This window comes from Lissotriton helveticus, chromosome 8 (genome assembly GCF_964261635.1).
Source record: "Lissotriton helveticus chromosome 8, aLisHel1.1, whole genome shotgun sequence".
NCBI classification, from domain to species: Eukaryota; Metazoa; Chordata; class Amphibia; order Caudata; family Salamandridae; genus Lissotriton; species Lissotriton helveticus.
Genome location: NC_136069.1, coordinates 1,195,199,599 through 1,195,226,059, shown reverse-complemented (window position 1 = coordinate 1,195,226,059; position 26,461 = coordinate 1,195,199,599). Strand labels below are relative to the sequence as shown.

Here is a 26,461-nt window from a genome sequence, read left to right as displayed (position 1 = left end):
CTGCTCCTGGAATCAGCGTATCTCAAACAGTGCAATGAAAGCACTTCAGAAAGTGGAATGATACATTTGATACCATATATCATGATGGGTGTTGAGAAATTGCCTGAAAAAAGTAACAATAAGGGCTCTGGGAAACAATTAAGGCTGTCTGTAGTCAGACGTGTAAACAAGTAATAACTGTAATAATTATAGCACTAAAAGAAAACTCTGGATATTCACCCTCTCTAGAAACAAAATTACATATATAAATGTTTTTCAAATCTTCAAACTAGTTCCTTACCAAATATCTGGCGGTAGGCTGTTTTACAGCACAGACCCTCCAGCGTGAAATGTTATTTCTCCATATGTCTATATTCATGTATGTCAGAAAATGATGTGTGAACTTGAGGGATTATTTTTCTTACTGGCTGATGCCTATTGAACATTTTGTGTTAAGTATTTTTTTTATTTAAATAAAAGCGCTTACAACAGTGTCTGATCCACAGAGTTGAAATGTTGCTACATAGTTTCAATCTTCCTACAAATGATATATAATCAACCACACCTTGGTGGACGAAAAAGAGCAATCTATGCAGTTTACTCACATACCCTGTGATAAAAATATGTTACTGTGATACACGTCATTTGACACAAGGCATGTCATAGGAGCCTGGGGAACAAGTATGATTTTGAGGGTTTAAATGAGGTGTAGCATGTGTTTGGGAGTGTAAGATTTGGGAGACATGAAAAGATGAAGGATGGAATAGGTAAAAAGAGGAGATGAGAAAAAAAAGGTAATTAAAAAAGACGAAAAGAAGCAGAGAAGTAAGGAAAGAAAGCCAGAAAACAAAGAACACAAAAGGATCAAGGATTAGCAGAACAATACGGGACGGGGTGGGGGGAGTTGGGAGGGACGGACAGCGTTAAGACTTAGGTTTTCTATGGTCAATGATACACGACTTGGGTATAACATGATGCAGTACTATGGACTGATCACCTAATAGATAAGTATTGTACCTCTTATAGACTGATTATGAATTAGTGGACAAGTGATCTCCTGTACATTTAAGAAACCGTATTGTGTAGATGTCAACCTCTAAGTGTGCAGAAGTATGTTGTGGGAGAAAAGTTAAAAGACTGCACCCTGTTAATAATGTCAGATTATACAATGTGATAAACTATGCAGTCACAAATAAAGAGTTTAAAAAAAAAGAGGATTAGCAGAACAAAAGAAAGAATAAAAAGAAGACTCAGAAAATCAAATAAGGAAGAAATGAATGAATGAATTAAAGAACAAATCAAAAAACCATAGCATTAAACAGCCAACAAAAGAATAAAGAAAGCAAATAATCAAAGAATCAAGAATTAAGGAGTCAGTTGCCACGAAAGCAACTAAGAAAAAAACAACAAAGAATCAAATAATCACTCAGAGATCAAATATTAAAAGAAAGAAGCAATCAATTAATTAAAGAATCAAAGAAAAGAAAGAGAAAGAAGGAAAGAAAGAAAGAAAGAAAGAAAAAGTAAAAAGAAAAAAGAAGGAACTAAAGAAAGACTTTAAAAAAACAAAATAAAAGTAATGATAATAATAATAATAATAATAATAATAATAATAATAATATTAATAAAGGAAGCTTCAATCAGGCTGAGGCTTAGTTATATGCAGTACTGCACAGTTTATGAATATTTCATCAGAAAATATCAACAAGGCGAAAAACAAGTCCATACAGCTATAGCATCTGTAGGCACGTATTAAATGGCTTTATTATTTCAGATTTTCAGGGTAGCTTATTTAGAAAACAGATGTCATTAAGGCTGCCAGGAGCTTGTACAAGAAATGGGCATTCGTAATGATGGATTTTACGTATGCTCATTTGTCCCATAGCATGTTCAGTTTCTGAGGCAGGTACCTTGATGTATTTTTCCTGACAGCTTTGTATGTGAGATAAGTAATATTGTACTGCAGTAGGCTTCTAAGGGAAGCCATTTTAAGGGAGGTTTGGATGGCGTAGGTGATGTTCCAATTGCTGTAGATGAGATTGGTAGCAGTATATACCAATGCATTTTGCTAAAATGGGAGGTGGAAGCTTTGAGTAATCCTCTTTGCAAGGCAGTCCTGTAGTCTTGGTGGGAGATGTCTTGAACCTGTTCCAACTGTAAGAATTCTTGTTAAGACAGCGAAAGCTTAATGTGATATAGTAGGCACAGTATTAATGGCCACTTTGACTAGGTTTTAATACCTGAATCGATTTTAAGTTGGAAGAAAGAAAAATAATTGGTGCTAGTTACAGTTCTTAGGAACATTTCTTCCAACTTTAGGGAAGATACCTTATTTTTGACCATTTTGTCCCTCTGATTGTGGGAAAAGAATACATTCAGTTTTCCTTTCATCAGAATATCGAACCAACCCTTGAATTGAACACAAGCATTTTAACATATGGGGACTATTGTTGTAACAGTTTTCGTGAGTGATATATGTCTATATCATACACTTTAAAGCCCCCACCAGTCAATCAATCAATAATCTTTATTTTGCATTGTTTCCAAAGCATATAAAGTACATCATTGAAAACAATCTCTAATAAAAATAACACATGGGTAACAATAAAAATCCATTAAAAAAAATCAACGACATATACAAACACCACACCCCAACTTTGAAGTACATTGTTGCTTTGATCTTAAACATCATAATAATAGAAAGTGCATTGCACCCTCATTGATTAGTTTCAATCATTCTCTTTTTACATCGCTAGTCTAAACTATCAAATCTAACCAATAATTTGATATTATCATCAAATATACGTAAATATCATATCACAAACATCATTAAGAACGGATTTAAACAAAATGGATATAAAAACATATACTTAAAATGGCAAACCCACATTATGCCATCAGCGTTAATGTCCAGCATTTCCCTTTTCTCCTCCACTGTCCCATCCTGTCAAAGACTTGCTTTTAGTCCACGAGGACCATAAAAACGATGCCGTACTATTACAGATGAAAGGATTAGATAGTTGTTTAATACAGTAAAGTGCAAGACGGCATTGTTTAAATTGGAACTTACACAAAAGGAGGAGAACGTACCTCTTTCTATAAGGGGTATAAAATCCACAGAAGAATGGTATATGCAAATCAGATTAGAAAGACCTTTTATCACAGGGCCATACTGGAAGATCATTTCTTGAAAAGGTATTCTTTGGAAAGCCCATCATTAGCAGGAATAAAATTCGTACAGAATCTTGCTAAGATAAAACGATGTTGGGGGTTTGTCATGAATATCAAATATGTCATTCACCCAAGTGGAAAGGGGGCATGTTAGATATAGCTTTACTGAGTTTTTAGTGTGACTATCATCAGCATATTCACTTGCAGATTTGTCCAAGAATATTTGTTTAACTCTATCTTTGGGCATAGTTCTGCAGCTAGACAGATTAGAAAATACGTCCCCCAGCCCGAGACTCTCCAGCACTGATTTCACATATTGCAACCAAGGGACCTTGTGTTCATTGTCTAGGGCCAGACAGTCCTTAATGATATTTTGAGTCGCAGTGACCGTATCTGTCTTCCAAATCGAGTGCTATGGCATTATCGGGGCAAGTCTCGCTTTATCTGTGATATATGGGGCCTCTAGCTCAGTGTGGCAGATCTAATTAGCACAGTTGCTTGGGAGTGCCAACAGTATTTTATAAAAACTATCTTCTATTCTTTGCAGTTGTTCAATTACCACCATCTACCAGACCCCAGCTCCATAACATGCTGCAGTAACAGCTTTTGCGGCATACACCTTTTTGAAATCAAATCAATCCTCTTGGCACCCAACTTCTTAATAAAGGAAGAGATGCCTCTCACTCTTTTCTCCATGGCATGGGCGCTATTGTGCACCATATTGGACCAAGTGCTTTTTCCAATACAACCGCCCAGATAAGTAAAAGTATCAACCACTATCAATCTGCGCTGCACTAAATGAAACATTGGGAGTTGTTTTTTAGAGCGAGTACCTGCCACCAGCACACAAGATTTAACCAGTCAATAACCTCGGTGGTGTCTGTTTAATCCAAAGCTTAGAGAATTTTGGAGAGTTAGTAGCAACATTTAAAACCGCATATCCCTTCCATAAATGTAAAGATGTACATTATAACTAGATGTACCAAATATAAGCATAGAATCATTTACCTTAGGCTCAAAGTCTGTAATATTAAAGATAATGGGACTCATAGTTTGTCAGAAAACTTTGAGACAAAGACAGTTCAAAGATATTTGAAGACTGTTGGTGTCCTGCATTTCACTGTATTTCTGGTGATCAGTACCATCTTTTAATAGCAAGTCAAGTCAAAAGAGGCTTTATTCGAGTACATTTCTCATAAAAGCACATACATACATTTATATATTAAAACCACATTAAATACATACCTCATTTGATTGACAGTCATTAACAAAGATAAAATGCATAATTAGTACAATATAAATATAAAAAATTACTTAGTAACTCTGATTGCTAAAGAGGGTGCTTTAGGGGCAAACTATTGGCAACAATTCTCTGTCTGATAGACCATGCCCATCCCAGGTACTTAGCAATTGCTATAACTAGGAGCATGAAAGTGCTGGTGCAAATGATTCTCAAAGCCACTAGGCTACTGGTAGTACCTAGATTTTTACACGCTGGGGCCAGCCAAACTTGTCTTGGGATGGCATAAGCCCTACAGGAAAATACAAAATGACCTATGCTTTCTTTTGAAGCTCCACATACAGGGCAATCTATGTTGGAAGAACTCCTCCAACTCCCTGTAAGCGATCTAAGAGGGAGCGCACCTGTTCTAAATTGGAATAGGAGCTTCCTGTCCCCTGGCGTTGTTATACTATCCCAGTAGTCTTCCAGCATAGGATACAATTTGACTTCCAAGAAACGACTCGTCATAGAGTCAGCAGCAGTTTTTCTCCAATCTCGCAGGGCCACATAATCCCAATATAGCCCTTTTAATGCTTTTTGACTCGGAAAGACTTCTCCTAGAGGCTTGTCCCATAGGGTTTGGAGACCAAGCTCACAAAGCGTGATTCTAAGTTCTTTTAACCATCCTATTCTATGGAAGACATCTGCTTTTATTACTGCTAGGAACCCCTCCGCATAATGATGGATCTCCGGAGTCGTCCAAAGCCGTCTCCAATATAGAACAGGGTGTAACCTCGCCAAATCCCCTACTGCCTTCCTCCCCAAGTCAAGTCTAAGAGGGAGCAATGGGGTACTTTTGGGAAGGCCAGTAGCTGCCCTAAAGAACTTGTTTTCCGATTTCTGCATTGAGTGGAGCTTCCCAAAGCCCCACAGCTCTGCGCCGTACAGAGCAGACCCTAGGGCTTTGGCCTCGTAAACCTCCAGAACTGGCTTAATTGGCTTGGACTTTGATTTTCTATGCTCCACCCCAGAGCTCCAGATATTTGTCTATGCCTTAGGGCCACCATATCGATGTGCTGTGACCATCTCAAATCATCGGTTATGTAAATGCCAAGATAGGTAAAAGCTTTGACAACCTCTAACAAACAATTGTTCATAGATATTTTGGGTCTAAAACTACGATGACAGTTGAAAGTCATTAACTTAGTCTTAGCCACGTTGACTTCCAAACCGTGCTCCCCGCAAAATTCATCAAAAATATGAAGAGCACGTTGCAAGCCACTTGGGGTCTTTGACAAAATTAGGGTGTCGTCGGTGAACATCAAAATTGGAACTTTGATGCCCGCCAAAGAGGGCGCATCTACACTAACGGACAAAATACGAGCAACAATCCCATTAATAAATAGTGAAAAAAGCAAGGGAGCCATCGCACACCCTTGGCGAACTCCCCGCTCTACCGGGAAGTCAGCAGTAACTTCTCCATTTCTGCCCCACTGGATTTTGGCAAAATTAGCCTTATGTAACCTCATAACCATGGTTAATAAATCTTCCGCTAGACCCAGGTTCCTCAAGACTACCCATAACGTTCTCCTTGGGACCAGGTCGAAGGCAGCCTGCAAGTCAACAAAAGCAACATACAGGCTACCCTCGCCTAGCACCACCGTTCTCCACCGCAGCAAGGTAAAGCGGAACACCTGGTCCACTGTACTGGTGGCCTTCCGGAATCCAGCTTGGTATGGGGATAGGGCATTGTTCTCATCAACCCAATCCATAAGCCTTTTACGATCATCCTCCCCACCACCTTTTGGATGGTAGCAATCAAGCTTATGGGTCTGTAGTTCCCTGGCAACGACCGATCACCTTTCTTATATATGGGTATGATGATCACACCCTTCCAGGATGTTGGTACCATAGCCCCTTGGGCAATATCATGAACCAGGAGAAAGATATATTTTGCCCAGCGATCTTTGTCATTAATAAAAAGATCCGCTGGGCCCCATCTAATCCCAGGGCTCTGCCCCTGGCCACTGCACATAAAGCCACTTCTACCTCTTTGAGGCTAGCAAAGTTTCCGTTAAAATACACAGCCGTAATCCCAACCCTCTCACTGCCCGCTAGTGTTTCAGCGTATTGGGGTTGAAAATGGTTGACCCAAGCCCCCTCCGGCACATTGTTACTGGGGCAGTCTGGTGCACCACCTCTACCCCATTTAACAATGTTCCAGAAAAGCCTGGAGTATTTTTCCCTACAAGCTTCTCTCAACTCAGACCAGTGCAGCTCATCCCATCATTTCTTGGCTGAGGATATACTGTCCTTATAGAACTTTCTGGCGCTTCTGATTGCTACCAGGTCCCTACTCTTGATGGCCAAACCCAGGGATACCATTTTGCCGGCCTGTCAGGTACCTTTTTATTTTTCTTACATGTCTTCTGAAAATGTGACTTGATTGTGAGAAAAAGATTATCGTGAATAACCGTTACTTCCTTTGACCCTGGAATTACTAAGTTCACGTGTTCCAGGGCGGTTATCGCCTTGTCAACCTCAATATTTATACTGGCCATAGATTCGTGATTGGCTAGTACGCAGGGCCATTTTAACCTGCGCATATCGTTAGTTGGAACAGACAGAGGGACATTCAATTCATCATTTAAGCTCACTATTAAAGGTGACCACCATTTGTGCTCTACGCACAATGGATTGTGATCACTTTCAATCCTCACCTTGACTTCCATATCACATACTGATTGCCAAAGTTTCAGACTACACAGGACATAGTCTATCCTGCTTCTACTACGTCCATTATCGAAGGTACAAGCCCCCCCCCCTGTCGCTCTTGGTTCTCCCATTTAATGCCCTAAGGCCCTTTTCTAGACAGATGGTATTTAAACATAAAATATCCTCTGTCCAGCGTTTCACAGGGACCAGATCGATTTTAGGGACCCCCCATTGCATATCCTCTACTCTCCCTACAAAATCATCAGAGATATACAGGGGTTCAAATGTGCGATTCAGGTCGCCGGCAATAACAATACTGTTATCCAGAGAGTGGATTTCCAAAAGTGAAGCCAAAGCCACTAAGACTTCGGACTTCCCACCCTTACTACCCCTAGCATATACGTTATATATGTGGAGATGCCCTTGAAGACCCATATCTAATTTTATCAATTGGATGTCCTTACTGCCCAATTCTATCACTTTGACCTTAATGGGTAGATTTTGCCGTACCCAAATAGTTATTCCACCCATGGGGCGACCCTTTGGACCTTTGGTTGCCGGTACAGAGTAATTCAAATATCCTTGTAGAAATAAAGGTTCACACACCCATGTCTCTTGGAATAAACATATATCGAAGCTATTAATAAAATCCATCCAATTTTGGGAATCCTGCTTGTGGCTCAATCCCGCTATATTCCATGACAATAGTCTCCCGACACTGATCCTGTCAGGATATACTAATCCTTTACAGGATCCTATCGTTGGAGTAACTGGATCAAAGATGTGACCCACCACTTCCAGGGTGTTAATATTCCCCTCATTTCTAACTACATGGGTAGCGGGGTTGTCAGGAGACCTAGAGTCATGTGAACAAGTGCAGCCATCTTGGTTGGATCCGAGTCAATCACATTCATGAAGCCCGGACAATACATTAAATCTGTTTGTGACCTCCACTTCACCTAGACCCCTTTTGGACCCTCTACCCCATGGACCTGTTAGCTTCTGATGGGATATATGCCACCCCCAGGACCCATTGTAGTGCGAGTTTGGTTAATGGGATTCCTTCTTGTAAAATTACTATGTGTAGGTGCCCCTTGGGGCCCAGATTTATAGAAGAACCGGAGGGGCAAGATTTCAATACCATTTCCCCTTGACTGAAAATTCTGTTCATACTCCCAAAGGAGCTTAGCCACTGATACTGTGTATTAAAATTTAAGACTACACAGTCCCCTTCTCTATTCTTCCTTGAACTCCCCAGCCATGCTACCCTGCGGGCCATAAGAATATTGTGTCCCACCTCCTGGCCAGATTCCAGATTATTTGAGAGCCAATGGGTAGCCTTATTCTTTAATTGGCAATAATCCTCAGTTAAGCCGGCACAAAGAGATGGTACATTGGCCATAACCAAACAAAGGGGAGCGCTTTGTGGGGGTAGATCTAGAATCACTTGATTACATATGCCTAGATCCATTTTTCCAGACAATAAGTGCCCGGAACCCAATCTATGTGATTCAATTCGGGCCTCCTGATGAAATATCGGGCCCCTTGTAAATCAGTCCGGGCCTCCTGATATGATTTCGGAGCCCCTTGGTTTCCCTTCTTGGTCATACACATATTTATACCCCCTGCGTCCGGCAAACTCACAACATTGTCAGTACCCAACTTTTTTGCCTTCTGCGTAAGAGAGGTTACTTGGGCAGCCCTAATATCTACCAGTTTGGACGTGACATTACACTCTAAGGGCTTTCTCTGTGTCTCGACTAGGGAGCTTAACATGTCGAAATTAGCCTTAGTGACTGTTTCCAATTCACCTAAACTTGCTGAGACTAACTTTAGTCTCTCAATCAAGGGGAGTATTAGAGAGCGAATCAGCTGTTCAACATGGTCCAACTGAACCCCATTGCCCTGCAAGACAAGTGAGGGTTTTGCCATGGGATCGGTCTGGGCTATTATATTAGGGTCTATTAGATTCCCCGAACCCTGATACTGAACCCCCTTTCAAGCTAATTTCCGAATTTTAGCTTTTTTTCCTTTCAACCCACCGCCTCTTCTTTTCCTTTTACCTACAACTCGAGTTGTTTGCGTCGGTGAGTCCCTTAAGGGGCAAGCAGGGGAATTTATAGGGGAGGACGTACTAACATGATTCTCTACTTGATCAGTACAACCCAAGTGGATAACTCATGAGTTGGTTCCCTCTAAGATGTTCACAAGGGAATCTAATTCAATACTAGACTCTGGTAAACCAAGGTCACTTAAGCGTTGGCTAATACGGTTCTCAGGCGTTAAACAATGCTGGATGGGACCCAGGGAGGACTGTTTAGTAAATATCTTGGATGATAACCTCTTTTCAACGTCGACTATCTGGTGGTCCAGAGCTACCGCAACCCTCGTAAAATAATTGTCCAGTGTCCCCAGAAGGCTACCTGTGATGGTTTTCTGGCCAGCCTTCCCCCCTTTAACCAACTGTGACGCCATAGTACCTAAGGGAAACTATACTCAGAACCAAACACGCCACAGAAATGGACCTTGAAAATCAATATTGCAGTTCCAAGGATACAAACCAAGGAGGGGTGCCCCAGCCCAGTCTCGGCCGGCCTCAGACTGCCAAAGACAGTCCTGCCCTTGTCCCGGGCTGCTCCCGCTCGCTCCCGCGAAGCGGGTGTTGCAGTCAGTAATATAGAGAAATAGGCGGAGACTAATTAGCCTCAGGTGTCAGTTACCAGGTCTTGTGGGACACGTAGTCCTCACGGTGGGGAGATGGCGTTGCGGGCTCCCTCGATATTGCCCGTTAAAGATTCAGGGACTTCCTCTGGCGCTCCTTTCTCCCTGCAGCTAATATCACCCACAAAGAACAGCAGGAAAGGCGGAACAGCACAAAACCTCTACCGAAGCGGCACCTTCTTTTAATAGCACAAAAGTGATACTTCTAAGCGGTGTGGTAAACCCTCATCCCCTTCTTCAGGACTTTAGCTTCTTCCGTAAAAAGTGTATTCCTTTTAAAACCTGTCAAACCCAAAACACATTCCCTAAATTTTATTAAGTAATAACTTAAAAAATATAAGGTGAAAAATAATGTATTGGAGGGACATACATTCAACCCTGCCACAAATAGTAACATGAGGTACAGAGTTCTGCCCTACATTACATTCTAGCGAAGGCTCTCAGCTGGAATCCTTGAAAGATACTATACCCCTTCCCAGGCTGCAGGCACTACTTTCCTTCTATATCACCCACTGCAGTCTGGCTCATCCATGTTACCAGTCAATCGTGCCACTCACATGTCTGTGGGAGTGATGCCATCTGATGACCCAGGCCCACTACCTCTGGCCAATTGCCCCCTATTCCACCCTGAAACATAAACATTGGAGCAGTCCAGGAACCCCCAACAAGGCAATCATTTCTCGCTGATAAAGAGCTATGGATTTTCTCTCTCATGACACTGGGAAGAGTAGGATCTCCTGATTGGTGTCTCAACTCACCACCCAGTTCAGACCAGGGAAAGCTCTAGTGTATATCAAATACCAATGCTTATCCATGGCTCCCACAATTGTTTTGATTTGATGTACAAAGAGACAGATCACAAATAATGCTAGGAAATTGCACACTTTTGCGATGCAATCAATCTGCTAGACCATGTTGCAAAATCTCCAGCCTCAAGGGTTTACAAAACAAACTGTCTAAGGAATTTTTATTTGGCATTTTGTTCTTTTTGACTCCCTGTGATTGACTACAAGCATAGGGATGGTGGCGTGCAAGGAACAGGACGACACAATCTCTGCGTTTACACTCACAAATAGTTTTAAATAAACCTTTTCCCTTAAAACAAACTGGTGCTCCTTTAAACATTTTTTTTTTACCATTTATGAAAACATGGAGGAGAGCAGGCAGTTGATAAGCAACCATTGCCTGGTCACCAAAAGGCTGGCAACACCATTCACATCCTTTCAGCGCCTTCCCTTTGGGAAGGTGGAGGTTACTGATCAATAGTGAGCAACCACAAATGCAGTCAAATCATTGATATATACATTACCAAATCGTAATTAGAAAGTAAGCCCCTTTTACATTTCTTTTTATTTGTGATTCGGTGTGCGTCAGCAACCCCATTTTGAGCAATGGAAATGCTTTTCTGACTTGTAACATGGGTTTCATACATATCAAAAAGCCATTTTGCAGTCGCAAACCCTATGACTTTGTGAATCATAGAGTTTATAACCACACAAAGGCTTTATACATCAGGTGAATCGAGTCTCATGACACCAGCAGGCACACATATAATTCTTCCTTCTGCTGACCAGTCTATCAAATTAAAATACAAACTGCAAATGTACTCTGTGCCTGTTGCATCGAACCTGAACTTTGCCTAAAATGTTTACAAGAACTTGCTGCATTACTACTTCACCTAATTTGATTATTTCAACTGCCAGCCTCAATAAAATCCCTTCAAAGCTTACATTGGGTCAAAATGCACAGAACTTAAGACCCAAACAATAAATCATACCAACCGAATAAGAAAAACAAAAAAAATTTTGTATAGTAAAACATTTGATGGCTGTATTTTAATACTTTAAAACCTTATATAAAATAAGGTGAGAGCTAGGCTAAAAAAACAACTTGATATATCATCAATATACATATTAGTTTTTCAAGCGCTTCTCTATGTGCAAACGAATACAGGATCCAAATAAGATGGGAAACGTTTTTTTTCTGTATAATGTCCTTTATGTAAACACAATCCCTTCAATATTAGCTGTAGCAAAATATTCACTGAAGCACAACTTATATACACACAACGTTCTTATGGATATTATGACATATCATAAAATACAATAAATGAATAGTATATCATATTATTGGTTGTTGCAATGTTTCATGCTTTATATCTTGAATCATTCCTCTGATGGAAAACATACATTAATAGCTGGAATTGGGCAGATCATTGTAATTCAGGCTCTCTAATCCTTGCTAAATGACCTTGTCTACCATTTAAGTGAGAGATCTCTAGACAGAGATATTGTTTTGAGCCTCTTCCTCTGATAGATTTAGATGTCGCCTTCATATTAAACATTGTTTAGCTGATGGATCACTCCAAGTGTTGCAAGAGTAGCATACGTCATTGATGTGACAATGCCTGAATAGAAATAGTATAGACTTATAAGGCCTGTACTTGCACATTTCTTCATTGTGGAGGCTCTTTGTACCACTTGTCAAATTGCCAGGTATCTGATGGGCACCTCGGAACCCTGACCCTGCGTAATACTGTAACATCACACACAACCCCCAAAGATTGTTGGAGGTCATTTTGTTTAGTGGGGAAAGATATTTTGCAACGGCATTCCCTGTTTCCAGCAAATGAACCCACTCTTTTAGACAAACTATTTACAGGGTCTTTCCTGTGCCTGTAGCAAATTGCCTTCTCTGCATAGTCATAGCAGATTTTCACCCTTTTCTGGATCCTATTTGGGTCAGTTTTTGAACTCTGTGAACTGTACTCTTGTTAAACAGGAGTAAAGTGCCTGTGCTCCCCCTTTAAACATTGTTAAATTGGCGTATACCTGATTAGCATAATTAACTTGCCTACAGTTCCCTGATATAAGGTGTAGAAAACCCACATGGGGCCTAAAAGTAATGCCACTTGTGGACTGTAGCACCTATGGTGCCATTCATTGGGACAAGATGTAAAACAAGGCTACAGGCCTACCATGCGTAGTCTGCCTGCAGCAGCCTGAAAATCTGCTGTCAGACCTGTCAAAATAACCAATTTTTAATAGGTGGAAGCATAACTTTTAATTAACAATAAGTGACTCCTAACTTCATCTTGTCACCTGCTAGGTAGGCTGCCTTATTTAAAAGAGGAACATGTGTGAAATTAAAGTTTGCATGTTCATCCAATGACTAGACTATTTTCACTGGCAAGGTGGTAGCTAGCTCCTAGAATATGACAAATGACATATTATACACTTTAAAATGTATCTTTTGAAAGGAAACAGCGAGACCATTTTTCAAATGTATTAAGTCCAATTTATTTGTGACTTTCGATTCGTAATAAATATGTAGGAAAAGTAGCTTTGAGAAAGTTATCTTTTCCCTTTTTGTAGCTCCTGTAGCCTAAGTTGCATTAGCTCGGTAGCAGCTGCCCAGCCAGGGCTTGGCCTTAATGAGGTGTGGCATCTGCTCTCTAAGCATAACAATGGCTTAGGTCTGGAGACTGGATGGACTAGGTATGGGCATTTTATCCCTGTCAGACCAAGAAGGACAGTTAGAGTGGAACTAAGGACTTCAGTAACTTCATAGGGACTGAGGTGTGACCTGCCCATTCCTAATTCAGTTTATGGATATACCTGATGGAGGGAAATCCTGGTCCCTGTTGGAAAGGACCATCTTTTGTGTGGAGTGCCCCCAGATGTATGATGTACAGTTTTTGCTACCTGTAGAGCTCTATCCACTTTACCCCTACCAGTCAGTGGTAAAGTGACTGTGTTCCCCTTTTAACATAGGGATAATTGGCATACCCCTGATTGGTATATTTAATTTGCTATAAGTCCTTAATATATGGTGCCAAGGTACCCAGAGCCCATATGTTAAATGTTGCTAGTGGACTGCTATACCCATTGTGCCACCCACTCCACCCACTGCAGAACCAGTGTAAATATGACTGTAGGCCTACCAGTTGATGCCTGGCTGTGCAGTCAGTTTTAAACTACAAATTCAATCCATAAAAATCGCACCTTTGACAGGTCACAACCTTATTTTAAATATGTTTGTATCCACAAAGTAGGCCTTATTAACCATATGGGAGGGTGCATGGTATGCAAAAATAGGACATGTAAAAGCTTAATGTTACACATGGCCTTACAGTGAAAAAGCCCCAAAAGATATTTTCAATGGATCAAGGCTGGCTGTGTCAGTGGAAACCATTAGGATACAATATTAAGGGTAATAAAGTTATCTCCGGCTAGGAAATAGCTAGAAATGTTATTCTTGGGCTTTTGGAAAAATGTATTAAAAAAACAATTCAATGAAAAAACTTAACTTGAAAAAATATTTTGAAAAAGGGACTTTTGGGAAGTCTCCCTGAAGCTCCTGTCACCTGCCAGCTTGTTAACCCCTCATGATAAAGGTGTGAAAACTGCTCCCATAGCAGGACAAACTCCTTGGGTGTGAGGAGGTGTAGCTGTTCTTCTGGCAGGCTAACCACTTAGACTTTGCCCAGGATGTCAATTCACCTCAAAGCAGCCCATCCTATCACAGTCAAATTCTCGCTGACACCTTGGCAGGATTCTCCTTTGTTCCCCCAGTCATGCAGGTACTAATCTGTAGGAGTAGGAGAGCAGCAGCTCCAGAACTGATTTAAAGTGACCACAGAGGAGGGGTTCCTCATTTCCCTGGTAACACCACTGGCACACAAGCTCTGCGTATGGGAGCAAGGGTTCTGCACCATAGGGTGTAGAGAGGGCACTGTGGGATTCTTTGCACTAGGGCACACAGGAAATTCAGCAAAAGTGGATAGGGCTACCCCAGGAAACCTTTACCCTATTGGTTAGGGAGGAGCCCAGATTCACTCCCACCCACGAGCTGGTGCCAAGCATACATGTGGTACCCACGTTACCCTCCTCAGAACACTTTCTGTGGAAGAACAGAAGAGGACTAGACTTGCTGTCTATAACATGAGAAAAGCCTGGAAGATTGGACCTGCTTTGCCTCTTGAATCCAGGACAAAGAAGTGCAGTCCATAGGTCATACATCTGACCTCTTCAAGCTACAGGGACACAACAAGTTACAAGAGGCCCATTCCGGCAGTTGTCCATTTCCAGCCGGACCTCCCCTGGACCCGGAGTGAGTCTTGACTCCCAAGTGTTTTCCCAATGGTCCTCGGCCCTTAGCTGGTGACAAAGTGTACTCCTCCTAACATTTTCTGAAAGCTGGGACTTAGATCCAACAAGATTAATTGGCGCTAAGCCAAAGATTAAGGTTGCTCCTGGTCCGAGCTTTTCGCAACAGCAAATGCAATTCAACTGGACTTCGCAGAGAACATTTTCAGCTTGGTGTGCCCTGTTCAGCTACATCCTTTAGCCTTGTCCCACTGGAAGATTCCAAGTTCTCAAAAGTGAGAAAGTCTGAAGGCAAATATCTTCACAGGCCGAAGGCACCAAAAGTATCCGGTAGGTTAGGGCCCTTCTCTGGGAGTGAAATTAAAATTTCTCTCACTCAGAGATTTCCCACCATAAGACAGCAGCTTTTGCCTTGACCCAGTGAAGATGTTTTACTTTTGTTTCAGAGACTAAATCCAATAGTACATTTTTCAGCCGGGTTGAATCTGGTTCCATGAGCCGACCTGCACTCCATCATAGTCAGCCTTAACTTACGCCTAGTAACCTGTCAAGTGCAACCCGATGATCTTGGTTATTGCTTTTTGGTGCTATTCTGAACCTTAACATTTAAAAATTCATATCTCAGGTTGCAAATATAGCATTTTTTACATTTTTGTGTCATATTATTTATTATAATTTACTCTGTTTTTCTAAATTGATTTGTGAGTTTCCTTGTGTAATGTTTTGACTTAACTACTTTTTTGGCACTGCATAAAATACTTTATACATTGCCTGAAAATGAAGCCTGTCTGCTCTGTGCCATAGCTACCACAAATTTATATAGTGACTCAAATGGTTCACCCTGACAAGGGTTCTGGTTATTACTTGAGGTGGGTACTCACCACCACCTCAACTAATACTGCAACTTCTTATAGTTGGTTTTCATTGGCAGAGCAGTAGCTGCCTCCTAAAATATTTCAATTTACAGATTAAAAACTTTAATCTGTAACTTTTGACAGCAAATTGATAGTAAAATAGTCATTTAATTTTTCCTATTTATTAAACGTCCAATACATTGGTGAAGTTACACTTGTAATAAATATTAAAGAATAGTAGATTTTAGAAAGTTACTTCTTCCCTGGTTGAAGGCTAAGGGGCCGATTCCGATGTTGGACGGACTCATGTCCGTCCGACATAGGTCAGGAGCCGTAAGCAACCGACCTGCTGTGGTCGGTTACGGCCCTGCTAGAACGATGCGATCGAACCCTGTTCGGTCGCATTCGTATGGTTCACAATGCATGCATGCATTCTGACCGGAAAGCATGCTTGCAAAGTGAAATGCAGGGGTGCAGTTCATCCCTGCACCCTGTGGCCGGCGCCCCAAGGTGACTGCCACCGGGTGCAGGTATCAACGGAGGGGCACCATAGGCGCCCCCAGGCCATCATTCGCTGGCCTTACACACATGGGGGCCCTGCTGGGGGCCCCAAGAGACAGTTTCCGACTGCCTTTTCTTGCCGGACACACCCGCACGAAAAGGCAGTGAAAAACTGCCACTGTACTCCCTCGATCGTAAAGAGGTGACCGGGGGAGTACTGGAAGTTTTCCGGATGGCAGACGGGCTCTCCAAGCCTGTCGTAGGCCACCCAGAAATTCGAGTCGGATTCCTTTCCGACCAAGCCCATTGGAATAGCTCGGTCAGAGAGGAATCCGTCAGGCACAAACATGGTTCGGAGCCCTTCCGACCCGAATCGGCCCCTAAGTTGTTGTTAGCCTGGTAGCTGCTGCCCAACCAGTGCTTGCCTTCAATGAGGTGTGTAAACTGCTCCCTGAGTCAGAACAATGGCTTAGTCCTCGGACAGTTTGGACAGCGTGTGGGGCATCGATCCCTATCATCCAAGGAACGACATTTGGGGTGAACCCAATAACTTAATCAACTTCAAAGGGACAGAGGTAGGGCCTGTCCATTCCTAATATCGTGTAAAGGGAGACTTGAAGAATGTGAAAGCCTTTGTCCCCAGGGCTCACACTAGCCAGGGTGGCTTTAAACCTAGTGTAAGGAAGCTGACCAAGAACTGGTTTGGAGTTGACACTGGGTGGTTACCGCTCGTTTTCCTGGCCACAACTATCGGTGGACAGAAGAGCTTTGTACAAGAGAGGGGCACTACGAGATTATTTGTAGTATGGCAAACCGGAACTGCCTAAAATGCGCTAGGGTTGCCCCTGGGAACATTAACCTCATTGGTTAGGGAGGAGGCAGGAGTCGCCATCGCCAGTAACTAGTGGCAATCATATTTATGATGTCTCAAGTCACCCTTCTCAGAACACTTTCTGGCCCTGAGGAAGATCAGAAAGGGAATGGACCTGCTGTCTGTGACCTGAGAGATGCCCTGAAGGACCTTGGCTGGACCTTGCTGGGGGACTCTACTGGGCTGAGTCCTGACCCCTAAGTGGTGTCTCTGGGGTACTGGGAACATTAGAAGTGACCATGGAGAGCTGTTCCAGAAACCCTGAAAAGAGGGGACTAAGAAGGCTTTTGGACTTCCAAGACCCCTGGAGCTGTTAAGTGGCATAGAAGCAAAAGTGTTAGATTCTGATGCACTTTCCTTGGATACGCTTTGGGCATACCACACTGGAGGTTTTGGTGTTCCATTCAAAGGTCTGCTTGAGGTGTGGACATGGTGCTGGACATGGAAAAAATATTGTGACCTCATAAATTGGGAAGGAGAAAGCAATGGGAAAGTCAGTAGGTACAGAATCAGTGACAGTCAGTCTATGGCCTGCCAGTACATTAGCAACATTCTTAAACGTAATGCACAATGAAATTGAAAACAAAGAAAATTGCTACAATAAATATGTTTTGCATTACTTTATGGGTCAAAAACAGACCACAAGGGGCTCATTATGATGTTGGTGGGTCTTACACCGACGGGTCATTGGTGTCGGACCCACGGACATCTGCCCCTGTGGTCCACCCATCACATTATGAAGTGGCAGGTGGAGGCATCGGGCAGAGGGACTGTCTGCTGCACTTCCAACGGGCTCATTGTTGGAGAGTCAGTAATCCCTACAAAGGGCTGTGCCTGCTCTGGCATTGCCTTAGGGATTACAATGTCCCTTTCCACCTGCCCTTTCATGGCGGTTCACCCTCCATGAAAAGGTAGGCGGAAAATGACTTTAGGGGCCCCTAGGAGGGGGCCTTTCTCCCCTGGCCCTTTGCTATGGGGCCTGGGGGTACAAAAGGGGGTGGTGATGGACGGAGCATCTGAATCAATCAAACACTCACACCCAGTCAAGAGATCTGGGTTTAATCCATCACCGTTCTTTAGCCCATTCTGCCACCCCAGTTCAGACATGGCTATATGCAAATCAGTCTGACCCTGTGCCTCGTGGGAACAGTCCAGCCCGAACTGCCAAGGGGCCTGGGGGGGCACCTCAGATGCCTCCCTAACCATCACTGCACCATGTTTCAGGCATCGCATGGTGCCTGCCACATGGTGCAGGGATGTTTTTAAAGTGTTTATTTTCTTTTGGGGCATGTGCTGCAGCCAGCAACACACGTCTCAATAGAAAATATACACATTACGACACCCTTTGTGTGGTAAATAAATAATTAATTACCGGTACTATTTTTGAATACAGTGAATAAAACAGATAGCTCAATAAATAAGAGACAGGATTCGAGGTATCTTGAGTCTACAGGCTTTAATCAGGCATAAAGGACAGGAACAGGACAGCCTGCAATAGCACGGGATGGCAGCTGCCAGGGAATGGGAAAGGACTGGAATCTGGGAGCATAAGGGTATAAGGGTAACTTTTTGTAACAGTGCACAGTATATATATTAAAACAATTGCATTACATTCAATACAGTAGGCTTAGCAGTAGGCGTAACTAGTAGCAGTCGCGAAAGATAAGGACAAAATGATGTAACAAAAAGGCGTGTACAGGGCGTATACATAGACATGTGATGTAAATGTAACAGAAGTGTCATAAATGGGGCGGAAACATGGAGGGGGCTACCTGAGCAGCTGGGACCTCTAACCTAGTGGTGCGCGCAAACGGGCAATGACGTGTTACCAGGGAGAACTGGGGGCTATGACTTCTGCGCTAGAAGAGGAGACTGAAGTCTGGAGTGTCAGAGCGACATGTACCTAAGGCATATCTGGTATCTGATGTTTGGAGTACATATTGATAGAATCCAAAAGTTATCAGGGCAAAGGCTACTAGACACTAAGTCTGGTGCATGCATAATTCTACATGTATTGCGTGTGCTAGGAATATTCTATGAATATTAATACAGTATTTCTCTTACATGGAGACATAAAGGCTAGACCATGACGGAAACTATTGATGCGATTCAGTAGCTTAGGAATGCAGAGAAGGAGGGCTGGACTGATAACTAGAAGCATAAAATACTCTTGGCAGACTGGCAGGCAGAGCCAGGCCGGGCCGGGCACTGCGAGGCAGAAAGTAAGCGAAGGGTCAGGGATGCAGGTGGGGGCTGTATCGCTCCTCGGAGAGGGTTCAGGAGACAGGAGCTGAATCTGATGTCCGGGCCCTTTTGAGGCCTAGAAACGGGGACAATTCAATGAATTAACGTGCACACTGTAAAACGTGGCAACATAGGTTTACATAAACCTAATACTCGTTGCTTTCACGAGAACTGGAAACTGGCATACTAGAGATGGACACAACTGTAATTGCGTCTTTAATCGATCAGAGGGGGATACATGCATATCGATCATGCACATATAGCATAAGATGGGGAACACGTAGGCACATACAACATGGCAAAATTTACTTTTCCACATTTGCATTGTAATCAGGGCAGCGGGACCACCGACTTCTAGTCCGGCGGTCCTGCTTCCGTCGAGGTGCCGGTCAGACGAGAGTCCGAGCGGCATCATAATCAGGCCCTAAATATCTGAATTTGTGGATAGCTAGCCTATCCCTGTTAATAGAATGGCTGTATAAAATATGATACAGATTACTTAGTGCCTGATTACGAGTTTGGTGGTCTTGGATCGGGCCTCCATGCCAGCTCCCTGCTCCAAGATCTCCAAACTCATAGTCTGGCCGCCCACCATATTCCGAGTGGAATACAGGCCATGTGGTGCTGTGATAGCTGGCCTGCGGCTGTGCATTTCAAAGGCTTATTTGTGAGCCTTAGAAAGGCAACGCTGTTGGACCGCCACTGCATGTTCCAGCATGGCATGGACTGTGAAGTCTATGCCGTGCTAGAACAGAGGGTGCATACAGACAGGGGGTATACCATGTGACCCCTGCATGCATCCCCTGTCCCAGAGGTACCAGATAGCCCTATAGGGCCCCTTTAGTTTCCTCACCATCACAGTTTTCATGATGGGCTCACCTCCATGAAAACTGTAGTGGTGAGGAAACTCATAATATGCTTGGTGGTGCTTCAGAGGCACCACCAGCATATTGTGGGCCTCCATCTACTGCAAGACCGCCAGCGATTGCGAATCCCCGGCAGAAATGGCGGTCCTATGGCGGTCCAAACGCCAAACTCATAATACGATAGTCAGACTGCCAGTGCGGCAAGCCGCACTGCCACCATTCGGGCCGCAAAACCTGTAATAACCCCCTTAGCTCAAATCAAAGCTCGGCTAGCTATTTTTCATCCATTTGCTTTTTCCCTTGGGGGCTGTCGGCATTAGGGGTCATTGTTTTAAGGCCCAGGGACACTGCTGAAGCCTCTCACTTTCTCCAGATGCAAAGCATTCAACAGGCATGGAGGATCTTCGGGTGAGAGAGTGAACAGAGAGAGAACATAGAGTGAGAGGGTAAGAGAGAGAGAGAGAGAGAGAGACGGCCGATGGATGGAAAGTGAGAGAGTTGAAGAGGGGAGGAAGGAAGTAGGGCTGGTTAGACATTTTTTGCCAGGTCTGCTTACAGTTCAAAGCATAGCTCTGGCCCAAATATGCCTTTTCTGATTAACCTTACATTTATATTGTCATTACATTTATCTTTGCATGCTGAAGATTATATTCGAGCCCAGTTCTCTGTGTTCTAAGGTCAAAATAAGTGCACTTGAATATGGTAATTAAAACTGTTAATACAATTGAGAAGTAGATGCCTGCTACCTGTCTGCGAAATCCACTCTCCAACCTCAAAATAAGCTCCCTTCCGCCATCGGTCAGAATGGAATATGAAGATCACTGCTTGTGCACAGAGCATGCGTCCCAGTGTTGGCATACCACACTGGCACACAGTGAGGTTCGTTAGAACCCGGCTCTAGGTTAAGAATACTGCTAGAACCAAGTGGGATCCGAAACAATGTCAGGACTAGTCAGGCCTCATAAATAATTATGATGACAATGATGTGGGATGAGGGGGAAATTAATGTCTAGGCCCTGAAAGAAGATTGTGAAATGTGACCCCTGGAAAGAGCAGGGGGGGTTGCGCTTTCAAGTCACTCATGATCCTGAAGTTTAAGAAGCAACATGTGGGTTAACCCATTCTGAAGGTTTAGAGCCCCCATCGAGTTATTAACGCCCTAATTAGAGAGAGCAATTGACATGTTTGAAATTGCACATAACGCACTATTCTCAAACAAGGCCTACTGTTTAGAAGTTACTTTCGTCAGACAACTTCCTCTACATCTTTTATTGCCCACATACTCCATGCAGCAGGCAGGAGTACGTACAAAACGCAACAAGTAATTCATTAATCACACTGTAGTTGAAACACACAAACTGCAAAAATGAACCCTTAATCTACTGTTTCAGTAGCTGGTAAGCACACGCCTTAAAAAGTTTAATAAAGCATTTTTTCTGTGTATTTTTTTGCGTGCAGTGGATTAGCGTGCCTTTCGCCATGTCGAATAAGGCTGTCAGCGACATTGGGACCACGGCTGTACGTGAAGTCTACCAGGCACCCTGGCTCGGGAATATTAACAACGCTGACATCTGGTCTTGGATTGACAGCTTTCTTCTGCTGGTGAGTTCAGGTTGTTTTTTTAATTGAGTTCTGTTTGAGTTATTTGGTGCAGTCACTGGAAGAGGTATAAATAATAAATGTGAAATTACGTTTGAGAAGCGGCTCATTAACAGCGTGCTGTGCAGTGCAGCATTTAAAAGGATTTGCCTGTCAGTGACAAACAAGTGCACCGTGCCAGCCGGCCAATAATAAAAGATGATGTTATTGTAGATATGTGCGTGAATGTGTTTCTTTAGGAATATTGCAAACTCTTTAATACATGTAAGTTGTACGGAAACAGACCAGGTTGTATTACTCTAGAGGCAGAACGTTTTATCCGTTCATGGTAAGCTTTTAACACTCTTATTGCTTGGTCTGTCTTTGAAAATAGTGTATCTCACAATTGTACTTACTAATTCGTCAAAATGTGCTATTATTTTAATACCAGCTGGTACCATCTTGGTGGGTCATTGTGTGAAATGTCAAGGCTAAAGCAGGGTTCTGCTGGCTAAGCAAATTCTTCAGATGAGCTGTGTGTGGTAAACTATAATGGTGCTGATATGGTCCATTACTATTTGTCAAGAAGGCTACATTTGCAAATCTACTGAAAACATGATGGGGCATATCCACAAACTGGATTTCATAGTACACTTGGTAGTACTACCGTAGAAGCACTAAAGTATTACAAAAAGTTATTCACTAAGCGACAAGCCTACAACTCCACTTAAAGCTCTCCTATCTGTGAGATCCTCACACATGTGCGTTTACTACTTAGGGTCCCATTACGATGCCGTCCGGAGAGGCTCTGAACGCAATTCGATATGGTCAAAACCGATTCGGAAGCCTTGTTTCAGACAGAGTAGGACACATTTTTGGATGATGGAGCATGATGTCCTGAAAGCGTCCAAACAGTCCAACTTGGTTCTGAACGGCATTTAGAATAAGGGTGTAGTTTGGAACCAACTCGCACGAATTGACTAGCCGATCCAACATGGATCGGCTGACGGAATCTTTGGGGGCCCGTAGCATGCCCCCTTTAACCCGGGGCCCTCTGAATCAGGCCTGTGGGGGTACCCATGGGTCCCCCCTTTCCCTGCATGCACAGTGTGTGCCTGCCACAAGGTGCAAGCTTTTCCCCAACCACTCCTGTTCTCAGTGAGAGCCTGTGTTCTCGATCGGAACACAGGCTCCCATTGAAGTCAGTGGGAGTCCAACCGAACAGTGTTCGGACACACCGTAATCAGTCGGTTGGACTCCCCAAACCCGAGTCGTTCAGAAAGCATTCTCAAATCGATTCGGTGGGACTGATTTCCGGACAACATCGTAATGGGGCCCTTAGTAGTAAATGAGGGAGAGACCTGGGGAGTGACTGGAAAAAGGGGTATACTTCCAACTAAATGGGAAGGATTTAGGGAGGAGTGTAGAGAGGTTTGGAGGGGTTAGAGAGGGGTTAAGCGAGGGGCATCACCCACTCATAGATGCGTAAGCCAACTGCTTTTCAAAAACTGCACTTCTAAAGTTACTACCTCCGAATAAAGAACCAAAAGAGTAGTAAATTACTCCCCCTCAGAGCTGGAGTAAGTCCAGCATCACATATGGCCAAATAATGGTACTGCAATACCTTCCCATAAACAATAATGGAGCTAGGAACTTAATATAAAACCCCATAGGAAATCATGTTAAATTAAATTATTTAAAATATTTACACTCATAGATACATATAATTTAATGTTAGAAGACTATAAACAATAGATCGTTTAATATTTAATTATAAAATATTTTGCCAAACTTTCTTTGAATTTATAAATGAATATAGCATTTATTTCCATTAAAATATAATTAAACTACTTTAACTAATTCTATACATCACGTTTAGTCATTTTTAATACATAAGGAAACATGTACTTTTTTCTTTGGATGGGAGTTTATTTCTTAATTTAAACTTCAGAAAATTATTTTAAAATACATTTAAATTAATTAAAGATTTAATTCGAAATTAAGTTAATGCTCGTGTAGCATTATTTTATTTAGTTCTACATATACATTTAAAATAAATATATAGGCTTAATTTCCAGTACTGTTTAACATAAACATATTTTCTATTTTGTGTTGTTTTATTTAATTAAATAAACGTTTTTCACAATTCCCTATACTTTACCGTAGGGACACTACACATTGGAGTGGAGATCTCCCTATGGTAAAGTTTAAAAGTTCATTAAACTTTAGAATAATCTAGTAAAAAAAATTGTATGCTAAATAATATTGTAAATTCACTTTAAATATGTATTTTAAATGTACAACAAAAGAAAGACAATGGTACAGAACTATTAACCTAGTTTTGGATCAATCTTTAATACATTTAAATAAATCAAAGAAAATTTAAATATTGTCTACCCATGCAGCAGACAGGGGAGATGGAGGTGGAGATTTACACTTGTAGGTTTGTGAATAGCATTTTGCAGTAGTTTAGTAGTACTATTGTAGAACTCAAAAGTAATTGAAAATGCAGTTTTTCAAAAGGCCCCATTGAGTTCTGAGGGCTCTGAAACCATGCCTATTTACCTCAGAACTAATTCAGTGAAAAAACGAGGAAGTCATTCATCTACGCTGAGCTACAACAATTTACTCTGATTTTTGACTTTCGTGCCTATATTTGCCTTTTCATCTTTTCTTACTCCTGTGGACAAGCCATGTGAGTAGTCACTTTTACTTTTGCTTTGTATGCATTTTATCCATTGTAAGTCTGCCTTTTCCTTGGCTTCCATGCAAAGTCATGGTTTGCATGATCATCTCTCCTGTCACACAACCTTTTCTATACCATCATCTTTGAAATGAGTACTGTGACAATCTGCCATGATACCAAATTTCGCACAGAGCCATGGGCCTGATGTACATAATGAAGGGTTGCTAATTGTGCATTTACTTTTTTGAGCTTTGTGTTGTTTTGAAATGCAATCCATATTCTAATACGTAATGTCACAAAATGTCAATTCATGTGTGAGCGCTCTTGTTAGAAATTTGGTTAATGGTTGACTGGGGTGTGAGCCCTGATCAAGCAGCGGCCACAATTCTGGTCAGGATAAGTCACAAGCAAACCCTAAATTAACCTGTGCTGACCCTCCGGTAGCTTGGTACAGAGCAGTAACGTTTAACTTAGAGGCAATGTGTAAAGTATTTGTTTAACACTTCAAACAGTAAATCAGTGAAAACACCATAAAAACATCTAACACCTGGTTAGAACAATAGATCTGAATGTATTAACTAAAACAAGACCAAGATGACAGCGATTAAATTAGTAGAATTGGTTGATACTTGAATTTTAAAGTTTGGAGTGAGAAATAGCACCAAAACGCACAAAGTACTACCGGGTATAACTGATCGCGCCAGACCAGGACAAAGTCACAAGTTCAGGTTTACTGCGATGGAGCACGGGCCGGCTACAGGGACGCAGTTATGCCCACTAAACAGAGATCCTTATATCCTGGTTGCTGAGCGTTGAGTGGATCCAGGTTGAATATGCGTTATGTAGCTGAGGTGTTGCTTCAGTTCCAAGAGGCAGCAAGGCTGCGGTGCGAGGTCCTGTTGCATCGACGTTGAGGATCCCATCTGGGCTGCAATACACAGCTGAGGCAATGCATTAATTCCGATTTGTTTCGTCGAGGCTGCCATTGACAGCAGATGCGAGGGCCTGTACCTGGGAAGTCATTGCGCAGTGGCGGTTCCCAAGGTGATGCATTGGTCCCAAGATGCAGGTTGCAGCTGCGATGTGAGTCTTTTGTGAAAGGTCCAATCATTGCAGCAATAGCGATGCATTGATTCTGATCGGGATGCGCCTCTCAGCCAAGGAGATGTGTTGGTTCCGCTCAGGGATGTGTCGCTCAGCAGAGATGATGTGTCGGTTCCACTGGGAAACTCCTTAAGCCCATTTCCAAGGGTCCAGGAGTCCATTGGGTCCACTTGGCTGGGTAGACTGACAAATTGCACAGTCCAGGTGCAGAGGGTGGACGCGGGTGCTGATCAATCTTGCTTGTCCCAAATACTTAGAGTGCCTACATGATAACCAAGGGTGGCTGAAATTTATTTGAAAATATGTCAATGCACTAGGCAAATGTGACCGCCTGGAGGAACAGTTGAAAAATATATGCAAAGTCAATCATACTAGAAAGCAATCGGATGCATAACATGATATTCCACTCTTATCCCTAGCAACCTCATACCATGTTGAGTCTGTGAGACTGGCCTCGCTTAATCAGGTAGGACAATGTGCGCCGGGGCCTAGGTCCTTGCCATAAAGAGCTACATTTACATACACCAGAAGCAGGCTAGGACTGCTTGTGCCCCCCCCAGATGGGGGGGTGAGCGGGTTCACCAAAACTGATCTGTAGACACCGCCTACGCACTTTGGGATTGGTGCGTGGCCGTCTCTTGTTTGGGCTTCGATAATAGACCGTCTCCCAGTCTGTCTGGTGGCGGCCAGGAGGCAGAAATTAAGCAGCGGGTGACTCTTGCTGGCAAAGGGAAAGGGGAATACCACGGATGCAAAGCAGCTAAACATCCAATTTGAGACCAGGCAAATGGGCAAAAAAGATGATCTCAAGGCTGCAGAAAATGCACAAGAAACAAACTGG

At 42.7% G+C, this 26,461-nt stretch overlaps 1 protein-coding gene across 1 annotated transcript in view; it reads left to right on the top strand.

Moving 5' to 3' along the window:
• LOC144773236 (high affinity choline transporter 1-like) overlaps positions 1-26,461 on the top strand; it is a 182,996-nt gene that overhangs the window by 85,455 nt on the left and 71,080 nt on the right. Inside the window, exon 3 of the mRNA XM_078658143.1 lies at positions 21,711-21,854. Within this exon, the coding sequence (XP_078514269.1) occupies positions 21,711-21,854 (144 nt within the window). The remainder of the gene's footprint in view (positions 1-21,710; positions 21,855-26,461) is intronic.